This window comes from Benincasa hispida, chromosome 11 (genome assembly GCF_009727055.1).
Source record: "Benincasa hispida cultivar B227 chromosome 11, ASM972705v1, whole genome shotgun sequence".
In the NCBI taxonomy this organism is placed as follows: Eukaryota; Viridiplantae; Streptophyta; class Magnoliopsida; order Cucurbitales; family Cucurbitaceae; genus Benincasa; species Benincasa hispida.
In genome coordinates, this window is record NC_052359.1 from 79,078,741 (window position 1) to 79,097,617 (window position 18,877).

The 18,877-nt window shown below is 34.0% G+C and overlaps 1 protein-coding gene across 1 annotated transcript; it reads left to right on the top strand.

Moving 5' to 3' along the window:
- Positions 1-316: 316 nt before the first annotated feature.
- Positions 317-1,128, top strand: LOC120089986 (probable calcium-binding protein CML36). The gene has a single exon (XM_039047442.1). It carries the CDS (start codon positions 462-464, stop codon positions 954-956), a length of 495 nt encoding a protein of 164 aa, XP_038903370.1. The 5' UTR covers positions 317-461; the 3' UTR covers positions 957-1,128.
- The last annotated feature ends 17,749 nt before the right edge of the window (positions 1,129-18,877 follow it).

Here is an 18,877-nt window from a genome sequence, read left to right on the forward strand (position 1 = left end):
TACGCTTGTTGTTTTTGAAACTTTAAAGGGTCAAATGATAATGAAAATAAAATTTAATTCAAGAAAAAATATCATATTTTAAAAAATATATAGGGATCAAGAAATAGATGCCAAGTCCCTAAAAGCCAAAAGGGTTAGTTTTAAAATTTTTGGGCCAAATAGAAATAAGTAGAAACGAGAACCAAAGACGTAATTTCTTATATTTTATAATATTGAAAGAGTATTACCGTTTCTTCCCACGAAAAATAATAAAAATGGGGGCGAAAAAGAAAAGAAAAGAAAAAGAGAGTTAGAAAGGAAGTTTCCGGGAAGTTGCATAAGGGGTAGTACACAATTTTCAGAGTTTCTCCTTCTCTCCCACCATATAACCCCCTTCATCTTCTTCACTCTAATTGCCCCAAATTCCCTTCTTCCCAAATCAAATTCAATTTTCTTCATTTCATTTCCATTTCCATTTCAAAATGAAGCTCCTCAAATCCTTCAATCCCAACCGTCTCTTCTCTTCCAAATCCCACCGCTCCAAACTCTCCCGATCCCAACCTCCCTCCTTCGGCTCCGCCTCCTCCTCCTCCTCCGCCGGCACTCCCACCAGCGTCTTACCTTCCGCCGTCTGGTCCGACTTCTCCGACTCCACACTCTCTCGCAAGGAACTGGAGGCTTTACTCGGCCTAATCGGAGCCGAACCGCCGAGTGAGGAAGAGCTTAAGACTATGATGGGCGCAATGGACCGTGTCGGACCGGCTTGCCACTCTGAGCTACGAGATACGTTTGAGATATTCGACGCTGATCACGATGGGAGAATTACGGCGGAGGAGCTTTTCAGTGTGTTCACGGCTATGGGGGATGAGCAGTGCACGTTAGAGGATTGCCGGCGTATGATAGCGGGAGTGGACAAGAATGGAGATGGGTTCGTCTGCTTCGAGGACTTTGCGCGTATGATGGACTGCCAGAGATGAACCCAATCATCACTGTTCATTTTTTTCGTTTAATTATTACTAATAATAATAATTTTTTTTTAAGAAAAAAGATCTTTGTATTTGCGTTGGTTGTTGTTAAGTATATAAAAACGGCGCTAAGTCGTCGGATCGGACAACATTGGTCAAATCATCCCTTCTCCGATTTCTTTTTCTTTTTCCTTCTTATTTCGCATGTTTATTTAATTACTTCTAATTAAAAAACTATTTTTATCCAATTATATATTTTTAAATATTCATGTTTAATTCCATGTCATGAAACATAAATACAGATACGACTACACGATACGATCGAATACGATTATTCGTCAATTTCTAAAAAAATTAAGATATGGATACGTCTAAAAATATGTTACTTTTTTTTATATATTTTTAAATATATATATTTTTAAAATCGATGATACTGATATGTTGAAAATACATTTTTTCTTTAAAAAAATATAAGATATAGATAAATTTAGTATACAAGTTAATAACAATAGCACAAAATGGAATACGAACACTGAAATATAATACAAAAAAAAGAATATCTAAGATGTTGAAGTACAATAGTTAATAAAATACAATAGAAAAGTGACTCATATTGTAAAGAAGAAGATGATTAGAGAAAGAAGTATGAATATAAACGAATAACTTATTGTTGAAGACATCCAAATGGTTTATATTTTGGTGGACTTTGTGGGGACTCAAATGTGAAAATAGATTAGATGATTCTAGTCTATGGTTTGGTCCGTTATTTATTTAGTTTTCTTTAGTTTTGGACTTGAGTATTGAGCTTTTTAAATAGGTTGCATAATTTTAGATTGAGAAGTATTATATGAGTTACTTGTTTTTTTCTTAAAAAAAATATGCATAAAAATAGATACATCAAATTGCGTGTTAGATACGTATTTGGAAAGTATCTAAAAGTATAGATACGTCAAATTATGTGTCAGATACATATATGTGAAGTATCTGGAAGTATCGGTATCCGATACGTATCTGATATTGATTCTTTGCCTCACATGAAATATCTGTGCTTCATATTCCACGACTAATTTGAGGTTGATTTAATTTTAAAAAGAAAAAAATAGATTAGATTTAGATATTTGAAAATATAAAAGTTAAAATTTATGGGAGGCAGATTAATTTTTATTAACAAATTAAACAATAGACTAATTAAAATACTTTTTTTGAAAATAATTAATTTTATTTTTTTTAAAGGGCTAATTTTAAAATTTACCGAAAGTTTATAAAGTAGATTTAGACATTTGATAATTGGGTAGAAGTATTAAAATAATTTTAAAAAAATTATTAGAAATATTTTTAATTATAAGAAAATGAGTCAATTTATTTATAAATATAATAAAATATCACTATCTATCAGTGATAAGTTCTAATACAATTACTCTGTTGCAAATAATTGAAATTAGAAAGCAATTTGCAACAACATAAATCATAAATGTAGAGATATAAAAAGAAGGGGAATTCTTATAAATAGAAAAATTCTAAAAATATTTACATTTTATAGTAAAAAGTTCCAAAAGTACAAAACATTTTTGGAACTTTTTACTATAAAATGTAAATATTTTTAAATATTTTTTATATTTCAAAAGTCTTCTATAAAGAAAATATTAATATGTAAATATGAAATAAATAAAGGGTTGCTTCCTTTTCAATTCCATGAGTTTTGCAATTTAATGGATGCATATTTTATTTTGTAACCAACTTGAAGAAGAGACACAACTACTTGAATGATCATGAATTAGTCTATAAAATATGTCATCTTCTTCAAATTGATTTTTTTTTTTCACTTTTCTCATCAGCACTTTTCTCCCCTATAAAAAAATTATCCATTTATAAAATTTATTGAAGTCATTATAATGCTCCACAAAGTAAAGTTCGTTAATCTTGTGAATTTGATGCTGTTTCTATAAGAAATGTAATTTGCTTTATGTCGAAAAACAATTACTTTCTAAACTCAGACATTAAAGTAAATAAAATTGTCTTTAAGAAGCAGTTTGGGGCATCAACTAGAAGTTGATGGAGTGAGTTATTATAATTCACTTCATGTTTGGGGCACCAACTATAATAGTGGTGTGTACAACTATTTATAATGTACAATTAAGTATAGTAAATAATATTCAAAACCCTATTTGCTACCTTATTTACTATTTGTCACTTATCTTTTATTTTATTATTTGTCATAGTATTTATTATTACCTACCCAAACAAAAAATAATTTGCATCTCAAACACTAACTATTATAACCTACCAATTATAATAACCAATTCAGTGTCCCAAATATCTCTTAGGAGACAACTTGAATTCGTTGGACTCATACATTCTCAGGTTTAGTAATTTCTTATTTTAAGTGTCATTTATTCCTATATATAACAATATGTTACCAAAAAAAACCCTCAAAGTTATTGCAAACAAATAATAATTAATTAAGTCCAACTATATAATAACATATATCATAAGAATAGAATGAGATCAAAGTCTCCATGATTCGAAAGTTTAATTTGGGGAAATTTTGAAAAGAGAAGTTTCGAGGAAATTGAAGGGTGGTGGAAAATGGGTGGGCGAAGGCGTGAAGGTTGGAGAAAAAACATGCTTCCGACCAAACTTCGATTCTAAAATTCTGTTTTTTATACCAAAAACAACGCAACATTAAACTGTGTTTATGTGTTGATTTCGAATGTTTAATTGAATATGTAACTTTCCCTCTCTTTTCTTTTTCTCCTTAATTAAAGTCCAAATTAAACTTATTAATTTATTGCTTTAGAAGCTACTGTACGGCGTAGACTCGACTCAATGTTAGTCCAAACCAAAATCTTAAAAAAGAAAAAGTTAAATATATAATTTATTTCGATAACTACCATTTGTTGGAAAAAACCTCCAACTACTAAATGTAGGAATAAGTAAAAAATGAAAAAAAAAAAATTTACAGCATACAAAAAGAAATTCACTATATGAAAATTTATTTCAATCACACTATTTTATTCCCTATCCTAACGACAAAAGCACATTTTCAAAGCTTTTGTACTATTCTTACCATTTTTCCAATCCTTGAATTTCTCTGTTGTTGAACAATTAATCTTCTATATTTTGTCAAAATCCCTATACTCTCAACTCAAGATGTCAAAGATTCAAATTCTCTACTTCACATATTGTTGAATTAAGAAAAACACATAAAAGTAATTTCAAATTCAATTGATAAAATTTATTTTTTTTTATCATCGAACTGTGGTTATGTCAACGTTAAATTATCATCTTGTTCATAAAAACGACACAAACGTTTATATAACCTGAAAAAAACTAATAGCAATCATCTAAAAGGTTACAAAATTGAAAAATGATTCAAATTTTAAACTTGAAATTATATATAAATACATATTGAAATTGAAATTCATTCCGGCAACCAACAAACCAAGGACTATACACTATTCCCTCGAGGAGGAGAAATAAAGTCGAAGAAGAAAAGATAAATTTATAAAATCTAGAAGATCTTGAAGAAGAAACTAAAACAACTAAATTACGAACATCCTTATTCTCCTCTCTAGAAACTTTACCAAAAGGAGAAACATTTACAAAACTAGCACGAAAATGAACTTCTTCAAAAAAATAGGAATAATAAGTTAAAATAGAATCTAGTTAGTTCAAAAGTCCAATGACTTTAATCGAGTCCGATTCCACTACCATAGAGGATTATATACTTAAAAAAAAAAAAAAAAAATTGTGTGATATGTCCCAACTTCAAAGTTATCACGAGACATGAGGTATTATTACTGTTATTATTATAGATTTTATTTTGTTGTAAAATTTGTGAGTTGGCCTTTTCTTAAATTTCTTGGAAACTTCCTTGGTTCATGGGTGGGCAAGGACAAAAACATAATTGGCTGTATATTTCTGTTTATGACTAAGACTAGATGAAAGAGTCTCCCTATGTTTTTGTTTTTTGTTTTTATTTTCCAAAGCCGGTGGATTTTTGTGATTTTCATTTCTTTATTAGGTTTTGATTTGTGTTTATTTTAAACCATGTTTATCCTCTTGTGTAGTACATAAAAAGAGAAATCTTTGTATTAAAATACTTTCTTAGCTAGCTAGGTTTTGCACCCATTGTTTGGGGAAAACTTAAAAGATTTAACCATAGAACTATGTAACGATTTTTTTAACTATTTTTTTAATTTTTTTAGTGAAAATTTTAAATTATACAACAAAATCTAACGTTGTTCAAAATAATAAATTTCAAGATATTTAAACTAAATGATTTTCACAATAAAATAAGATAGAGTAACATACCTTGATTCATGATATTGATCTAGTAAGGGATTGCGTTTACCTCTTGGCTTTCATTTAGAATTTGATTAGGTTTCTTGATGAGAAGAAAAGAATTACTTAATGGGGTAGAGAGAGGACCAATCCTTAAGATTTTTTTCTTTACATAGACATCTCTCATCATAATCATAGAATTATCTTTTAGGAAAATTTTCACAGATGAAAATTTTATCAACCTCCATCAACCTCTATAAAAGAAGATTAAAATTTTACTATTTTGTGTAAATAATTTTCGTTATTTTTATATTTTTGAAAATTCTCCTATTATTTATTAGCACTTTGTTTTTAGAAAAACACTTGGAAATTTTCATTAACTCATTTTAAAGACTTATATTGTATTTGAATTCGTCTAAGTTACACATTTTCATATTGTTTTGTGTGTATTTCCAATAACTACATTCTAGGTGGTTCAACTAGATTTGACCTTCCTTCTTGTATCAATCTTCTTTTTATAGGGTAATCTTGGAGCATAATAGAGAAAAATTAGTGGAGCCAAAAATCATAATTTACCCTCAATTGTTTTAGTAATGTTCGTGGTATAATATTTTAGTTATAAAATGTTGAATTTTAGAATCAAATTTGATTTTCTTTAGAAGTAAAAATAGCAAAGAAAATAATTACCTTCCAAAATATGGAGATATCGAGCCTTATTGAATTCACATGAAATCCTTTGAAACTTGAGTGCAATATTTACCAAATTAAAATTATATATTTTAATACTTATATCAGTAAATATATATATATATATCCTTACAACACACCAACATGATCAAAACAAGTCTAACTAAAAAATGGCCAAGTTAATTAGAGGATTAATAATCACATCTTCATAAGTCTTCTCCTTGATCAAGAAATTTAAAACATATCCTAAAGTTTAGAATCACATTGAAAAAACGATAGGATGACTTGTCACTCGAAAAACAGATGTTAAACGAAAAATATTGACAAGTACTGTAATAACAAAATACTAACAACAAGAAAATAAGTAAAGACACACATGAGTTGGTAACCCAGTTTAGCGATAAACCACCTACGTCTGGGGGGCAGTGTGCCTAGGAAAATTAATCCACTACTATTAAAGAGTTAAAAAATTACAGTGTAGTACTTATCTGAAATACATCGACTGCTACAGTGATTTACATTGAGCCCAACTCACGAGTCACCTAGGCTTCCCCTAGATGTGAGACTCTCTCTCAGTTGTATTTAGGCTCCCCCTATGTGTGATAATATTAGTGATAATATTAGTGTTGAACACTTTGGCTTCCAACAATGTGTGAGACTCCTTTCCGCTTGAGTATCTTCCTTGTAACTTAGCCAACACTTTCCACGATGAACAAATGCAACAACCCTAAATGAGATCTATTATTCTCCTTCGTGGCCAATTAAGGAAAGAATTTTCAGAAAATATTTTCTTTTTTTTCATAATAAAGTTGCATCATAAATAAGGAAAATATCAAATAATATACATCTGCTGGGAATATCTAGATTCGAAAAAAAAAAAGTACTTTGCAAATAAATTTCAGATTAGAAAAATAAAATATTCTGCAGGAATTGGTCACGTCTGAAGCGGATGTTAAGATTTCATTTGTGACAACTGCAAAACAACAAGAAATGACCTTAAAAAATATAGAGACAATCAACAAATCTTAAAAAAAAAAAAAAAAATCTCTTTGGCTACTATTTTTGAAGGCAGAACATTTAATAACCAATCATCAAACTAAGAGTTGTCAGAAATGAAGTCTGGACAACAATAATAACAATTGAATGAGCATAAGTCTTTACAACATAAAGTAAACAAACTAAACCATTCATCTAGCCAAACAAAACCAAACATAAATGATCAATCAAACAACCAATGCCAAAGCCATCAAAACCAAGAGCCACAAACAGACAGATCAAGCTCCCCTCAAGATCTCCAACTCCATGTCTCCCTTTTTCTAGCTTAAAAAAATCAATCTCGCCTTTGAGAAGAGGAACCCCCACCAAATCTGGACAAAACAGTTCACATCGCCTGCAATCATCAATCACAACTTTACGTTCCTGAAGTTTCTGTACCATATTATCAATGTCACAAGACTCATTTGATAACAATTGAAGAATACGGCTGCCAAATAAAGATTCAGTTAAAGCTTGACTGGGGCCATTAATAAAGAAGTCGTGGTGGTGGTATCAATGTCAGAAACATGGTGGCCTTGCAAAAGTTTGGGATGAATAGTGAAAAGACTAGGAGGAAAGCCAATGAGTTCAGTGGATGTAATCAAATCAGGTTTCTAGGATAATAAAATGCTACAAATCAACACGGGTAGCAAATGGGCAAACAAGGGCTTTTAACCCAATGTGTCGTTTTATCTGATTCAAAACAAATGCCCCATAGTTAAACTGAGCTCGTGTCCCAATTTGGTAGATCAAAATAGCAAGAGAAACAGAAAGCCTTGGCTTATGGGACACCAATTTGTAATTCCAATCTTGTAGAGAAGGAGATACTTTACACTGAGCACGACTTTAGGCAACTAACCCTTCCTAGGCCACGAAGAACGGGCACTTTCAGTTAATTCAAACACTAAGTCCCTCAGAGATGGATGCACTTTTGTCATGTTTTTAGGCACATTCATGTGTAAGAACTGGTTAATTAAGGCAGGATATATGACAAATGGATGAGGTTTGATATGAACTTTCTAAAAATTAGAACTGGCTGGATCAGTAAAATCAGAGGTCAGATTGACAATAGACTCTCTAACAAGTTGGGGATAATAAGGCCCCAAATTCAACATTGTTCTTTCTACCCGACATTAAGCAGCAACTCCATGAGATCAAGACATTCCTTATTACGCTTTGATGGTTCCTGTTCATCAACAATATTTCTCTTCACCACATATTTCCATAAACTAGCACTCTCCTCAGTATGGAAAGACACCCCATCCAAGGGTATAAGAGAAACATTTGAACTGACAGACTGTTTTCCTTTGCCTTTTGATGTAAAATGAGTGATACGAGCATTTCCAGTGTCCTGTTTATCAGAACTACTCCGTAGGCCTCAATTGGAATCGTTATCAAAAAGAGACTTTTCAGAATCATTTTCTGATGTCTCATACAAAGCATCAACATCAGCGCTACCATCAACAATAACACCAGCATTAATATCCTCAGTTCTCTTTGATTAAAGCTCAGTAAGAGAAGTATTGTCATCAATCTTTATATAAAAAAACATGGGTAAAACTAAGTGTTTTTTTTTTTTTTTAGAATTCCGTTCACTAATTTTAGAGTCAACATCAGACAAGATGCATCCTTCAAAATCTCATCATTTTCAGTAGTCATTGGGTCATCAACAATATCAACATCCACATTTCCTTGATCAGTCATGGTATTTATCTTAAGAGGAGCATTAACACCCTCCTCACTAAGTTGCACGATTTTTGGAGAAATATTTCTTTCAACATTCTCAAAAAGATTTTTAAAAGTACTAATTATAGGGAGTTGGGATATGAAAGAAGTTATTTCAAAAACCACTTTATTAACAAATTCATTTAAAACAAGCTCATCAGAAACAAGAAGATTTTCTTGATCAATCACAACAGATTCAGGAACAACAACATTTTCTTGCACAATTACATCAGATTCAGGCACATTCAACTCTACATTACCAGAGGCAAAGGTAGGATCCTCATTCACAACTACCATACTCTCAGTAACTCTAACTTCTTCTTAAACATCAACAGATGATTCAACAGTATCTTTAGGATTTCTAGGCAAGACAATATAATCATGCATGTGACTCAAAGAGCCACTCGAAGTAGATTTTTCTTTATCTGGATAAATTTCTACTCCAGATCCACAAAGTTAGTCATTGTTAAATAAAAGGTACTAACCTTTTCTTTCCCTTTCGACTCAATAGAAAGTCTGATACCAGAACATCTTCGTTTGGTCGTAGGAGGAGGAACTCCAGTCTCTTTCTTCTTAATGGGAAGTCTTCGAACACGAACTTCATATTTGCTTGTGGTAGTTGAAAGAACATCCTCCTCGACATGCAACTTTCTCTTAGCCTTTTCCTTTATTCTCACCATCTTAGAATTAGAGATGTATGTTCCCTGTCTATTGCTTACCATCTGGAGGGAAATCACAAAGATCACAAGCAAAGAAGTACTTCAAAGCAATTGAGAACACAGGAACTAATGCATTTTGTCTATGTGGTGAATTCAATGCTTTGTAATATCTTGTAAATACATGGTATTTCCTAGTTAGACCCAAGTATAAATCAAATTAGAATCCTGTGAGTCCAGGGTCGAACTCAGGGATTGTGTTCTATTGATGTGTTGATGATAATCGTTTTGATCTTGACGCGAACTATTTGTTAAATATGCAATGAATTTGTTCTTATTTTAATGCTAAAATAAATGGTGATGGATACGATGGTTATCACAATCGTAAATGAAACAATCTATGTAGAGAGATGTGAGTTTCAAATGAATAAAGAGGGTTGGGAAAAATATTCACTAACATTCCTAAGTAATTGCATACATCATGCGTTCAAACAAACTACTCAAAAATCAAAACCTACACTTCTCAGCGTATTTAGCCACCATATCCTATTTCTATCATGTATGTGATGAGTATTTGATACAAAATATGTTTTTTTTTTTATTTATAAAGATAATCTCTTCTTGTTTTATGAGGTCTAAATCCTTGACTTTTTCAAACCTAGATTCATTCTATTTAGAATAATCTTCTGACTTATTCAAATCATTTATAAAACATACATAAAACAAGTTGAACGCATGAATAAGCCTTGTTTAGTTCATGTTAGCTACAATGTTTCTCAACCCATAAAGAAATTAGTTACTCATGGTAAAAGATAAAGATATGGATAAAAGATAAACTGTAGATGCATTCATATTGATAAAAAGGAGTCTTCCAATGTTTTACACAATATGAATAACAACTGTGGAAGAAAAGAGATAAAGATAGAGAATCAATTCGTGGTATGCAATTTCTTGCTCCATCCGACTCTGTGGATGACTGCTTCACAAAGAGTGTGTTGAAGGTGAGGTTCCCCTTTTGTTTTCAGAAAGAAATCTTAAGCTTTCACTTAAGATTTCACGAAAGCTCGAAGGGGAAGTGTTTTTTAAGTAAGAATTTAGGCAAAGTTTTTCTCTAATGTCTTGGCTATATCTTGCATGGAAATCTCGTTGAGTATTTATAGGCATCAAGAAGCACCTCTTTCCTCTCTCACTAATGATTGTACTGATAGGATGCATTATTTTCCATACCCTGACGTGTCTCCTGTTGCGTCAGAAGTTCATTAGTTCTGCCGTAAAGCTTTATTGTCAGCTACCAACTTGGTCTCTGACTTTACCTCCACCGTCCATGCATCATGTCATCTATCGCATGAGGCTATGTTTTCAACAATGTGATTACGTTGTTCGCATTAGGACTTCCTTTGCGATCATCATTGATGACGAAAAATCAATTGTCAATTACTTGACGACTAAAATTACATGGACGCAATATGCAATGCATGTTCTTCATGTATGCGTTGATTATCATTCGTCGGTGGTCATGCATTGGAATGAACTATGCGTTAACGAATGTATGCGATGACCATGCGTTCCTGTCATAAGTTTTCTTGCGTCCACGCCAAGTATAACGCGAACGCAAGTTTCTCGGGTGATTCGAGGTCGAACTCAGGGACTTGTAGCTAGATATATACGGTAATGTGTATGCAGCGGTTGAATAAAAGAATGATGGAGGGGTTTCTATGCCAACACTACTCCTACTCCTAACTAACAGACAAAGCAATGAGAATATGAATGAGAGGTAGAGACATTACAACCATTGATGCGTAGTAAATGCATGGAAAATAGATAAAATGTGAGGATGTCATCATCGCAACCCTAAGCTTGATCGCAAGGAATGCAAGCTATGCGATTATGCTACACACACTTGAGCCTAATTCGGGCGTATGCGATGTATATGTGATAGTGACGAGAAGCGTATGCCTAAACCTCCATAACACACTCACGTGCTCTCGCCGCATGTGCGTGATAGCCGCATACCACCGTATCCTACTTCTACACGCATGCCATATCCTATCCATAGGGTGCATACGCTGTGTAATATTAAACGGAGTTTATCTCTAAGTTCCCCATTCTTGCTTATGCGTTCTAATCCGCTCTCTTGAGTCTTAGATTTGGGTTTTAGACTACTCTCTCAAGTATGCCTAAATAATGAATGATGTGTTCATAAGACAAGGTAACCGTATAAACTTGGCTAACGCTAGATTATTCCTATCTCTAGTGAACAATAGCTTACATTGCTTAATGCGACCAACCACTTACCCTCTTGGGCAGTTAGTTGTTGCTGCCTTTACTTATAGATAAGTGTTGCGTTCGCCTATAGACAGGCATTGCTACAACTTCACACTAAGCAAATAAGGTTTTCTCACACACTTACGCACACACACCTCTCGGTGGTTTGCTACATGCTTCATATCTCTAATCCATATGACTAAGTATGCGATACTCTAGCAATCTCACTAAGTGATGCAATGAAAATTAAGGATGCTAAGTAAAGAAGATGGAGATGGAATTGAAGGAAACATAGAAATGCATTGAACACATAATGTATTAATTCCTTAATCACAAAATGTAATACAATACAATATAAGAAAAGAAGAGAAAGTGAAATGACCAGCTGGAAGCAATGTCTTCTAGCAGATGTGTGTCAAGGCTGCCGGTGGTGCCATGGAAGCGTGGTGGAGCTGACTCTCTCGAGATCTAGCTCCGGTCGAAGACTCCGATCGTCACTCGGAATGGAGGAAGGAGATGAAGAACTCTCAAGCTTTATTCTCACGCATTAATCTGGATCGCAGGGATAACTCTGGATGATTTGAACTTCTACTCATCGACTTCTATTTATAGAGCTTGATCGTCAACAACATTAATGTACTTCTTTGTTTCTGACATTCGTGACGCATTAGTCCTTTTCTGAATCTTTGCTACTAACGACGTGGTAGGTGAAATGTCAACATCATCTTTTGATTTTCTCGAGAGATGCGTTGATGCGTCCGTTCCACCAACCTTGCGTTGATCCTTTCTAGTATGCGTTATTGTGTAGTCGCAATCGTGCAGTGACCGCATTCGCTTAATACCACAACTTCTACACGATGATCGCAATCACTTGATGATCGCAACTCCTATACGATACGCATGCGACTGATCACCACAATACCCATGCGTTGATGGTATACGTTCGCCTTTACAATGGAGAGTTTCTCCACATGCGATCGTCTATGCGGTAATCCGGCTTTCGCGTTTGCGTCCACTTTCTACGTTAGCTACAAAAATAGACAATTGAATGCATAATAATGCATAATAATGGATTAGTCGAGATTCTCAATGCTGAACACCACAAGCTCATTTTCTCATGAATTCCTAACATAATTGCCGCATATTCTGCTTAACAGCCCTCATAATTCTAAATAAAAGGCCTAAGTAATAGATTACCTGTGACCAAAGAGCACGATTTTTACATCTTTCATGGATTGTGATACTTTGTACGCATGTGATTGCATGATATTATTAATTTCATGAATTTCTTACCAAGTTGTCGCATTTTCCAAGTTTTTTCCTAATTGTTTTAGATAAAAGAGGTAAATTAACTTATATTTCTACAAGTTATCAAACACCCAAAATTTCATGAGAGAACCTTCCACACATCAACTACAAGCAATTCAAATTCAAATGGAAATTTGAAATAAAATTGCAAACACCCTCAACAACCACAATTAAAGTGGCTATAAACATGATTACCCATTCAGGCTTCCAAATGTGTATTGGGATTGGTGTCCTAATTCTCTCGGAGTCTTGTAGTTTGTAAACATTTTGTACACATAGTTATTAATAAAATAAGAGTTATTTTATTTGCATTTAATTGTATCTAATAAACTAAAATATGTGGTTATTTCATGTAACTTAAGCATGTATGTGAGACATACAAGTGGTCATGCCTTAAGTAAAAACCTAAATAGTCTGTAGTATAAAGATAAAGGAGGGATACTTTATCCTGGTGACACTACGGATACGACCCACTTTGTAGATATTTACAAGTGTTGTAAAGTGCTATAGATGGTCTGATCCTGACCATTCATGTGGAGACATGCGAACGGGAGTGTCCTATAAAAAGAGTTTGTATAAGGCTGGACCACGAGATGATTAGTCTCTTTGTATAACGCCGTTGATAATTGAGACTTACATTTCACTAAAATGACCATAAGTGGCATGACCTTAATCCTGAGTGTTTTGGGAACTTCTGCCTATGAGGGTGGTCCTTTGATTAGTATGGGTGAGAGTGTTCAGATTGCCAACTCAACAAGTCTACCTTTTTTAGGATTTATCTAATTGGGGAGTTGGGAACTCAGTTACACAAGATAGAATTCACTCATTCCCCGTAGCAGGGGTAAGTAGATAAATTGCTCCCTTAAGGGCTGATTCCGTGTCTTGAACATAGTGGCCACACCTTCTTTTTAGAAGAGAGAACTCAGTCATAATAGGACTATGACTTATTGTTCATTAGAGGAATCAGTGGTACTCAAGGAGTTAGATGTAACTACAGGGGCAAAACGGTAAATTGGCCTAGTTGTACTTACGAGCAATTTGTGAAGGGTTTTGCACTGTTGATTGGTTAATATGGACATAGAAATATATTTGTAGTGCGAAGAGTGCAACTGTCAGTCTTTAATGGAGTGCCCGACAGGTAACGAATGGTGGATCTCGTGACTAAAGAGTTTAGTTAGTTATTCACGTACCATTGGAGCTTCAAGCTACAGATCCATAAGTCCCCTTAGTAGCTCAATGGGTTCAAGTTGAGAATCAGATTTTGGGTTAATTTGAAGTGTTCAAATTAACAAGAGGAAATTCAATTATATGTGATATAATTGGTGTGTTGTATGAGATATATTAAATGGAGGGATTAATATAAATATGATTTATATTAAGTACCATAAAATAGAAAAAGAACTATGGTTTATATGTTTCATGTGATGAAATATTAAACCTATAGGCCATAAATATAATATGATAAGTTGGTTATCATATTTATTTATAATATATTAATTGTATGATAATTAATTCTTTTTCTCTAATAACCGTTTGAGTGGGAGGTTATTGGAACTTTTATGGTAACCGTGAGATAAAAGAAAAATTATTTTCCAAAATTAGAAGTTTCTTTATTCGAATAATTCTCACGGAAAAGAGCTATCAAGTTAATTTTTTTTTTATTAAGCGATAGTCGTTGAGAGTCTACACGATCGTTTAGAGTTGACTATATGATAGTTACTCAACTGATCGTTGCTACGCGATCGAGTAGCAAAGTCTATGCGATAGGCTTCAGTTTACTAAACGATTGAGTACATCGTCTATGCGATAGGCTTCAGTTTACTAAACGATTGAGTACATCGTCTATGCGATAGGCTTCAGTTTACTAAACGATTGAGTACATCGTCTATGCGATAGGCTTCAGTTTACTAAACGATTGAGTACATCGTCTATGCGATAGGCTTCAGTTTACTAAACGATTGAGTACATCGTCTATGCGATAGGCTTCAGTTTACTAAACGATTGAGTACATCGTCTATGCGATAGGCTTCAGTTTACTAAACGATTGAGTACATCGTCTATGCGATAGACACCTTCATATCTCCCATTTACTCGATCATATACCTCCTCTCTTCCTCAAGTCAAGATCATACAGAGCCCACAACTCCTGGATTCTCACACCAAGAATGCCAAGGTAACACTTGTGGTGGTGTCCTTACTTTATTCGTGAATTGAGTTGGACTCGATTGGGTTTAAGGAGAATCAAGACGTTCATGTTGTTGGTATTCTGTTCGTTGCGTTCGAATGCTGTTGTTAGATGCATTGAAGACTAATCGAGGGATACTTGAAGAATGGTTCTTCAAACGTATGCATACTCTATCCCTTGAATTCTGTTGTAACATGTTGTAGTTTCTATTGATGCATGACCTGTTAGTTTCCTTTTAAGACTGTAATTGTTTTGTGTTCATTCGAATGGAATTTGGAACGATTTACTTCCGTTACTCATGGAGATCCCCATTTTTTATTTCCTTCAATTGGTATCAGAGACATGTATTTCTGATATTCCACATACCATTTCTGTATTGAACTGCTTTTACAATCATGGTGGGTTTTAAGTTTTCTACAATGCGTTTAAAGGTTAAATGTGTTGATGAATGTTTACGGGATGGTTGCCTATATTTAAGCTTTCTTTAAGTTTACAAAGTGTTAATTTGTAAGGGCCCCTGCGTTTTGGCATAATTAACAAGCAATCGAGTTTGTATTCAAAGTGTTTAAAGTTGTTTGAGTCGTTTGTGATGAAGTTTTGAAGCATGGAGATGAATTTCTCATCCAGGAAGAAGACCAAAGGTTGGTTGTATCGTGTAGCCCAAGCTAAACGATCATTGAGATTTGGCTAAATGATCGTGTACAAAAGTTCTACCCGATCGTGTAGTATTTACTAAACGATTACATAGTTAATGCTAAATGATGGGCTAAAGACTTTACTCTATCGCGTAGTGTTGGGTGCTCGATCGCGTGGACGCTTGAGGTAAACTATCACCTAGAGTATTTGATGCTCATCGTTTAATAAAAGGTGCGCGCACTAAATGATCATGTAGTTCGGCATGCTTCATTGCCTAGTCACTGACTACACGATCACCCGGTATACGATACCTTGCGCTTGTTTAACGATTGTTCAGATGATTATGCTTCACCGCATCGTTGTCGTCTACTTGATCGCTTAAGGCTTGCGTTGCACGATCGCGTGGCCTTCATGCTTCATCGCATAGTCAAAGGTACACGTTTGTTGCTAAACAATCGTTTATACTCATACAACGTTGTTAAGCGATCACAAGGATTTGTTACACAATCAAGGAGACACGATCTTTGCCCGGACGGTTCAAGACCCGGTTCTCCTGTTTGAACCGGAGATTCTTTGCTCTTTGTAATAGTTAGGTTTGTTTTTGAGGATTTGAGGCTAATTATCCCGGTTCATCAACTTTTATTTAATGTACATGAGATGTATGTTTGAATATATGCCATAGTGTATGACATATAGTTTTAAAACCCACCTTAGGTTATGCATTTTATTCATGCATCATATATTATAAGTGTTATAATATAGTTAATGGCATGATGAAATTATAAGAAAGTATGTTCATGCATCATGAAATATAAGAGTTATATTTATGCATGCATTAAGCATATTTATGTATCATCTTTATATTATAAGAGTTATAGTATAAGGGTGTATGGAAGCATGTATGCTTAGTTCATTGCTTTGTTATATAAGTGTTATATATAAGTAATAATGAATGAACAATGCATGAAGCATGACACTTAAGCTTATTTATAAGAATTATGAATGCCTTGTATGTGTTGCTTCGCATTATGGATGGTTTTGGTTGTTTCCAGTTATAAGAGTTATAATGAAAATTTGAACTAAAATCAATAAGAAAGAGTTGCATGCGAACTTAGGTGAACTCATGTTTTAAAAGGATTTTAAAATTGGGTTGAGATAAACTTAAGGTTAAGGTCCTAATGAGATTAGAGACCTAAGTTCAATCTTTTGTATCGGTTTAATAGGATTAAATTGATTTCCATAAAATATTAAATTTGTAATAAATTTATCTATCAGAGATCTTTTGTCTAAGGCGGGTTTTGTCTAGGTTGGGATACTTAAGCTGACGAAAACAGAACACCCCTACCTGGAAACCTACTTGGAAAGGTGAATTAGATAGATTTGCTGCAAGCATGCAATAGTTGATTAAAGACTTCGTTAAAGAGTTTAATGAATGATGATCAAAAGTTATTCAACTTTCCAAAGTAAGATTTACTTTTGGGCAAACCTAAAAGTCACTTAGTTAAAATCCTTAGCCGTGTTTTTTCTAAGTAAACTAAACCCTATGTTATAAAATACTCAGTGGGAGGAAAAGATATATATGTTATGTCAATTTCACTCATGTTTCTCCCTTAATGTTCATACCATGAGATTCATGCTTGGCCTCATGGTGCCTTGGGAGCATCCCCCTTCGGATGGTTTTTGCATGAGTCAATATCAAGGTGGATGGAGAGAGTGTTTATAGTAAGTGGGTGAAGGATGTGTGCCAACATGTCCTGCGGTCTCCTTCATTGGTTTGCACCGTGAGATCTTCTTGCATGGGCTCGTGGCGCCTTGGGAGCGTCCCTCTTTAGATGGTTTGTGCAGTTGGTCAATATGAAGGTGAACTCCAGAAATGGATAGGCTCGCTTTCGTTTTTTCCCCAATCGGATTTTTCCCTCGGATTGGCTGCTTGGGGTGGAACTCTAGGATCTAAAATGAAGGGTCACACTTATGGGAAATTGTTAAGCAAGTTAATGATTTTTTAACCAAATCAATGATGGTTAGTCGTTATAGGATCAAGAGTTGTTATGGTATTAATGACTGGTTGAGAGTGTCTCAATTCAGAGGAGGGATAAATTGACTACTCTTCGATGACTTTTGTCCTAAACCACTTAAGCATCATTGCAAAACTAGATGTCAGACGGGGTTCTTTTAGATTTTGTTAAACCATATTGGATTTTGTTTTCAAGAGTATTTGCTGAAATCTAATGTAGATCAATGTGTTTGTTTTTTCAGCAACATGTATGATTTTCCATTAGTTGCCTCTTGTAATTTGACCAATTACATACATTGGAAAGAGTCTCTTAAAACATATTTCGTGATAAACGACCTCAAGTTTGTCATGGTTGAGGAGTGTCCTTAAGTCCCAACTCTAGATGCACAGCGAAATGTTCAATGCATATGAGATGTGGATGAAGGCTAATTCGATGACCCAACTTCACATTTTGGCTAGCATACTTGATGCATTAGCCAAAAGGGTTGAGAACATGGTTATTGCACATAAGATTATGGACTCGTTGCAAGAATTGTTTGAACGTCAGTTCTCACTTTTTGAGCATAAAAAGATGATGAAAAAGAAACGAGTAGTATTAGTTCCCAAGGTAATCTCCGGTCTTTCTTGAATGTCAAGGGACTAAAAGAGAAAGCAATTGTTGCTGACTCGGATGAAGTTCATCGACGAGAATTGTTCTCTGAAATGGAATTTGAAACTTATATAGGTTCTGACACTGATCACACAACTCTCTAGAAAAGGAAGAAGTCTAAAGATAGTAAATGGATTTATTTGGTAGAGAATGATGATTCTGCCTAGATACTTGATTCAAGTGCTACTAATTACGTAAGTTCTTCCTACCAAGGATTTAGTTTCTGGAAAATGTTAGAAGATGGTGAGTTGACTCTTCGAGTCGGTACTGGTGAGGTTGTTTCAGCTGTTGCTATAGGCAGGTTGAAGTTATTTTTGGACAAGAAACGTTATCTATTACTGGATAATGTTTTTGTAGTTCCTCATATCAAGAGGAACTTAATCTCGGTTTCTTGTCTAATTGAAAAACATTATACCGTCTCCTTTTCTGAGACTAAAATGTTTATTTCAAAGAATGGTATGGAGATTGGTTTTGGTTCAATGGAAAATA

Coding starts and splice junctions, on each gene's coding strand:
- LOC120089986 (XM_039047442.1), top strand. CDS start 462: ATGAAGCTCCTCAAATCCTTCAATCCCAACCGTCTCTTCTCTTCCAAA.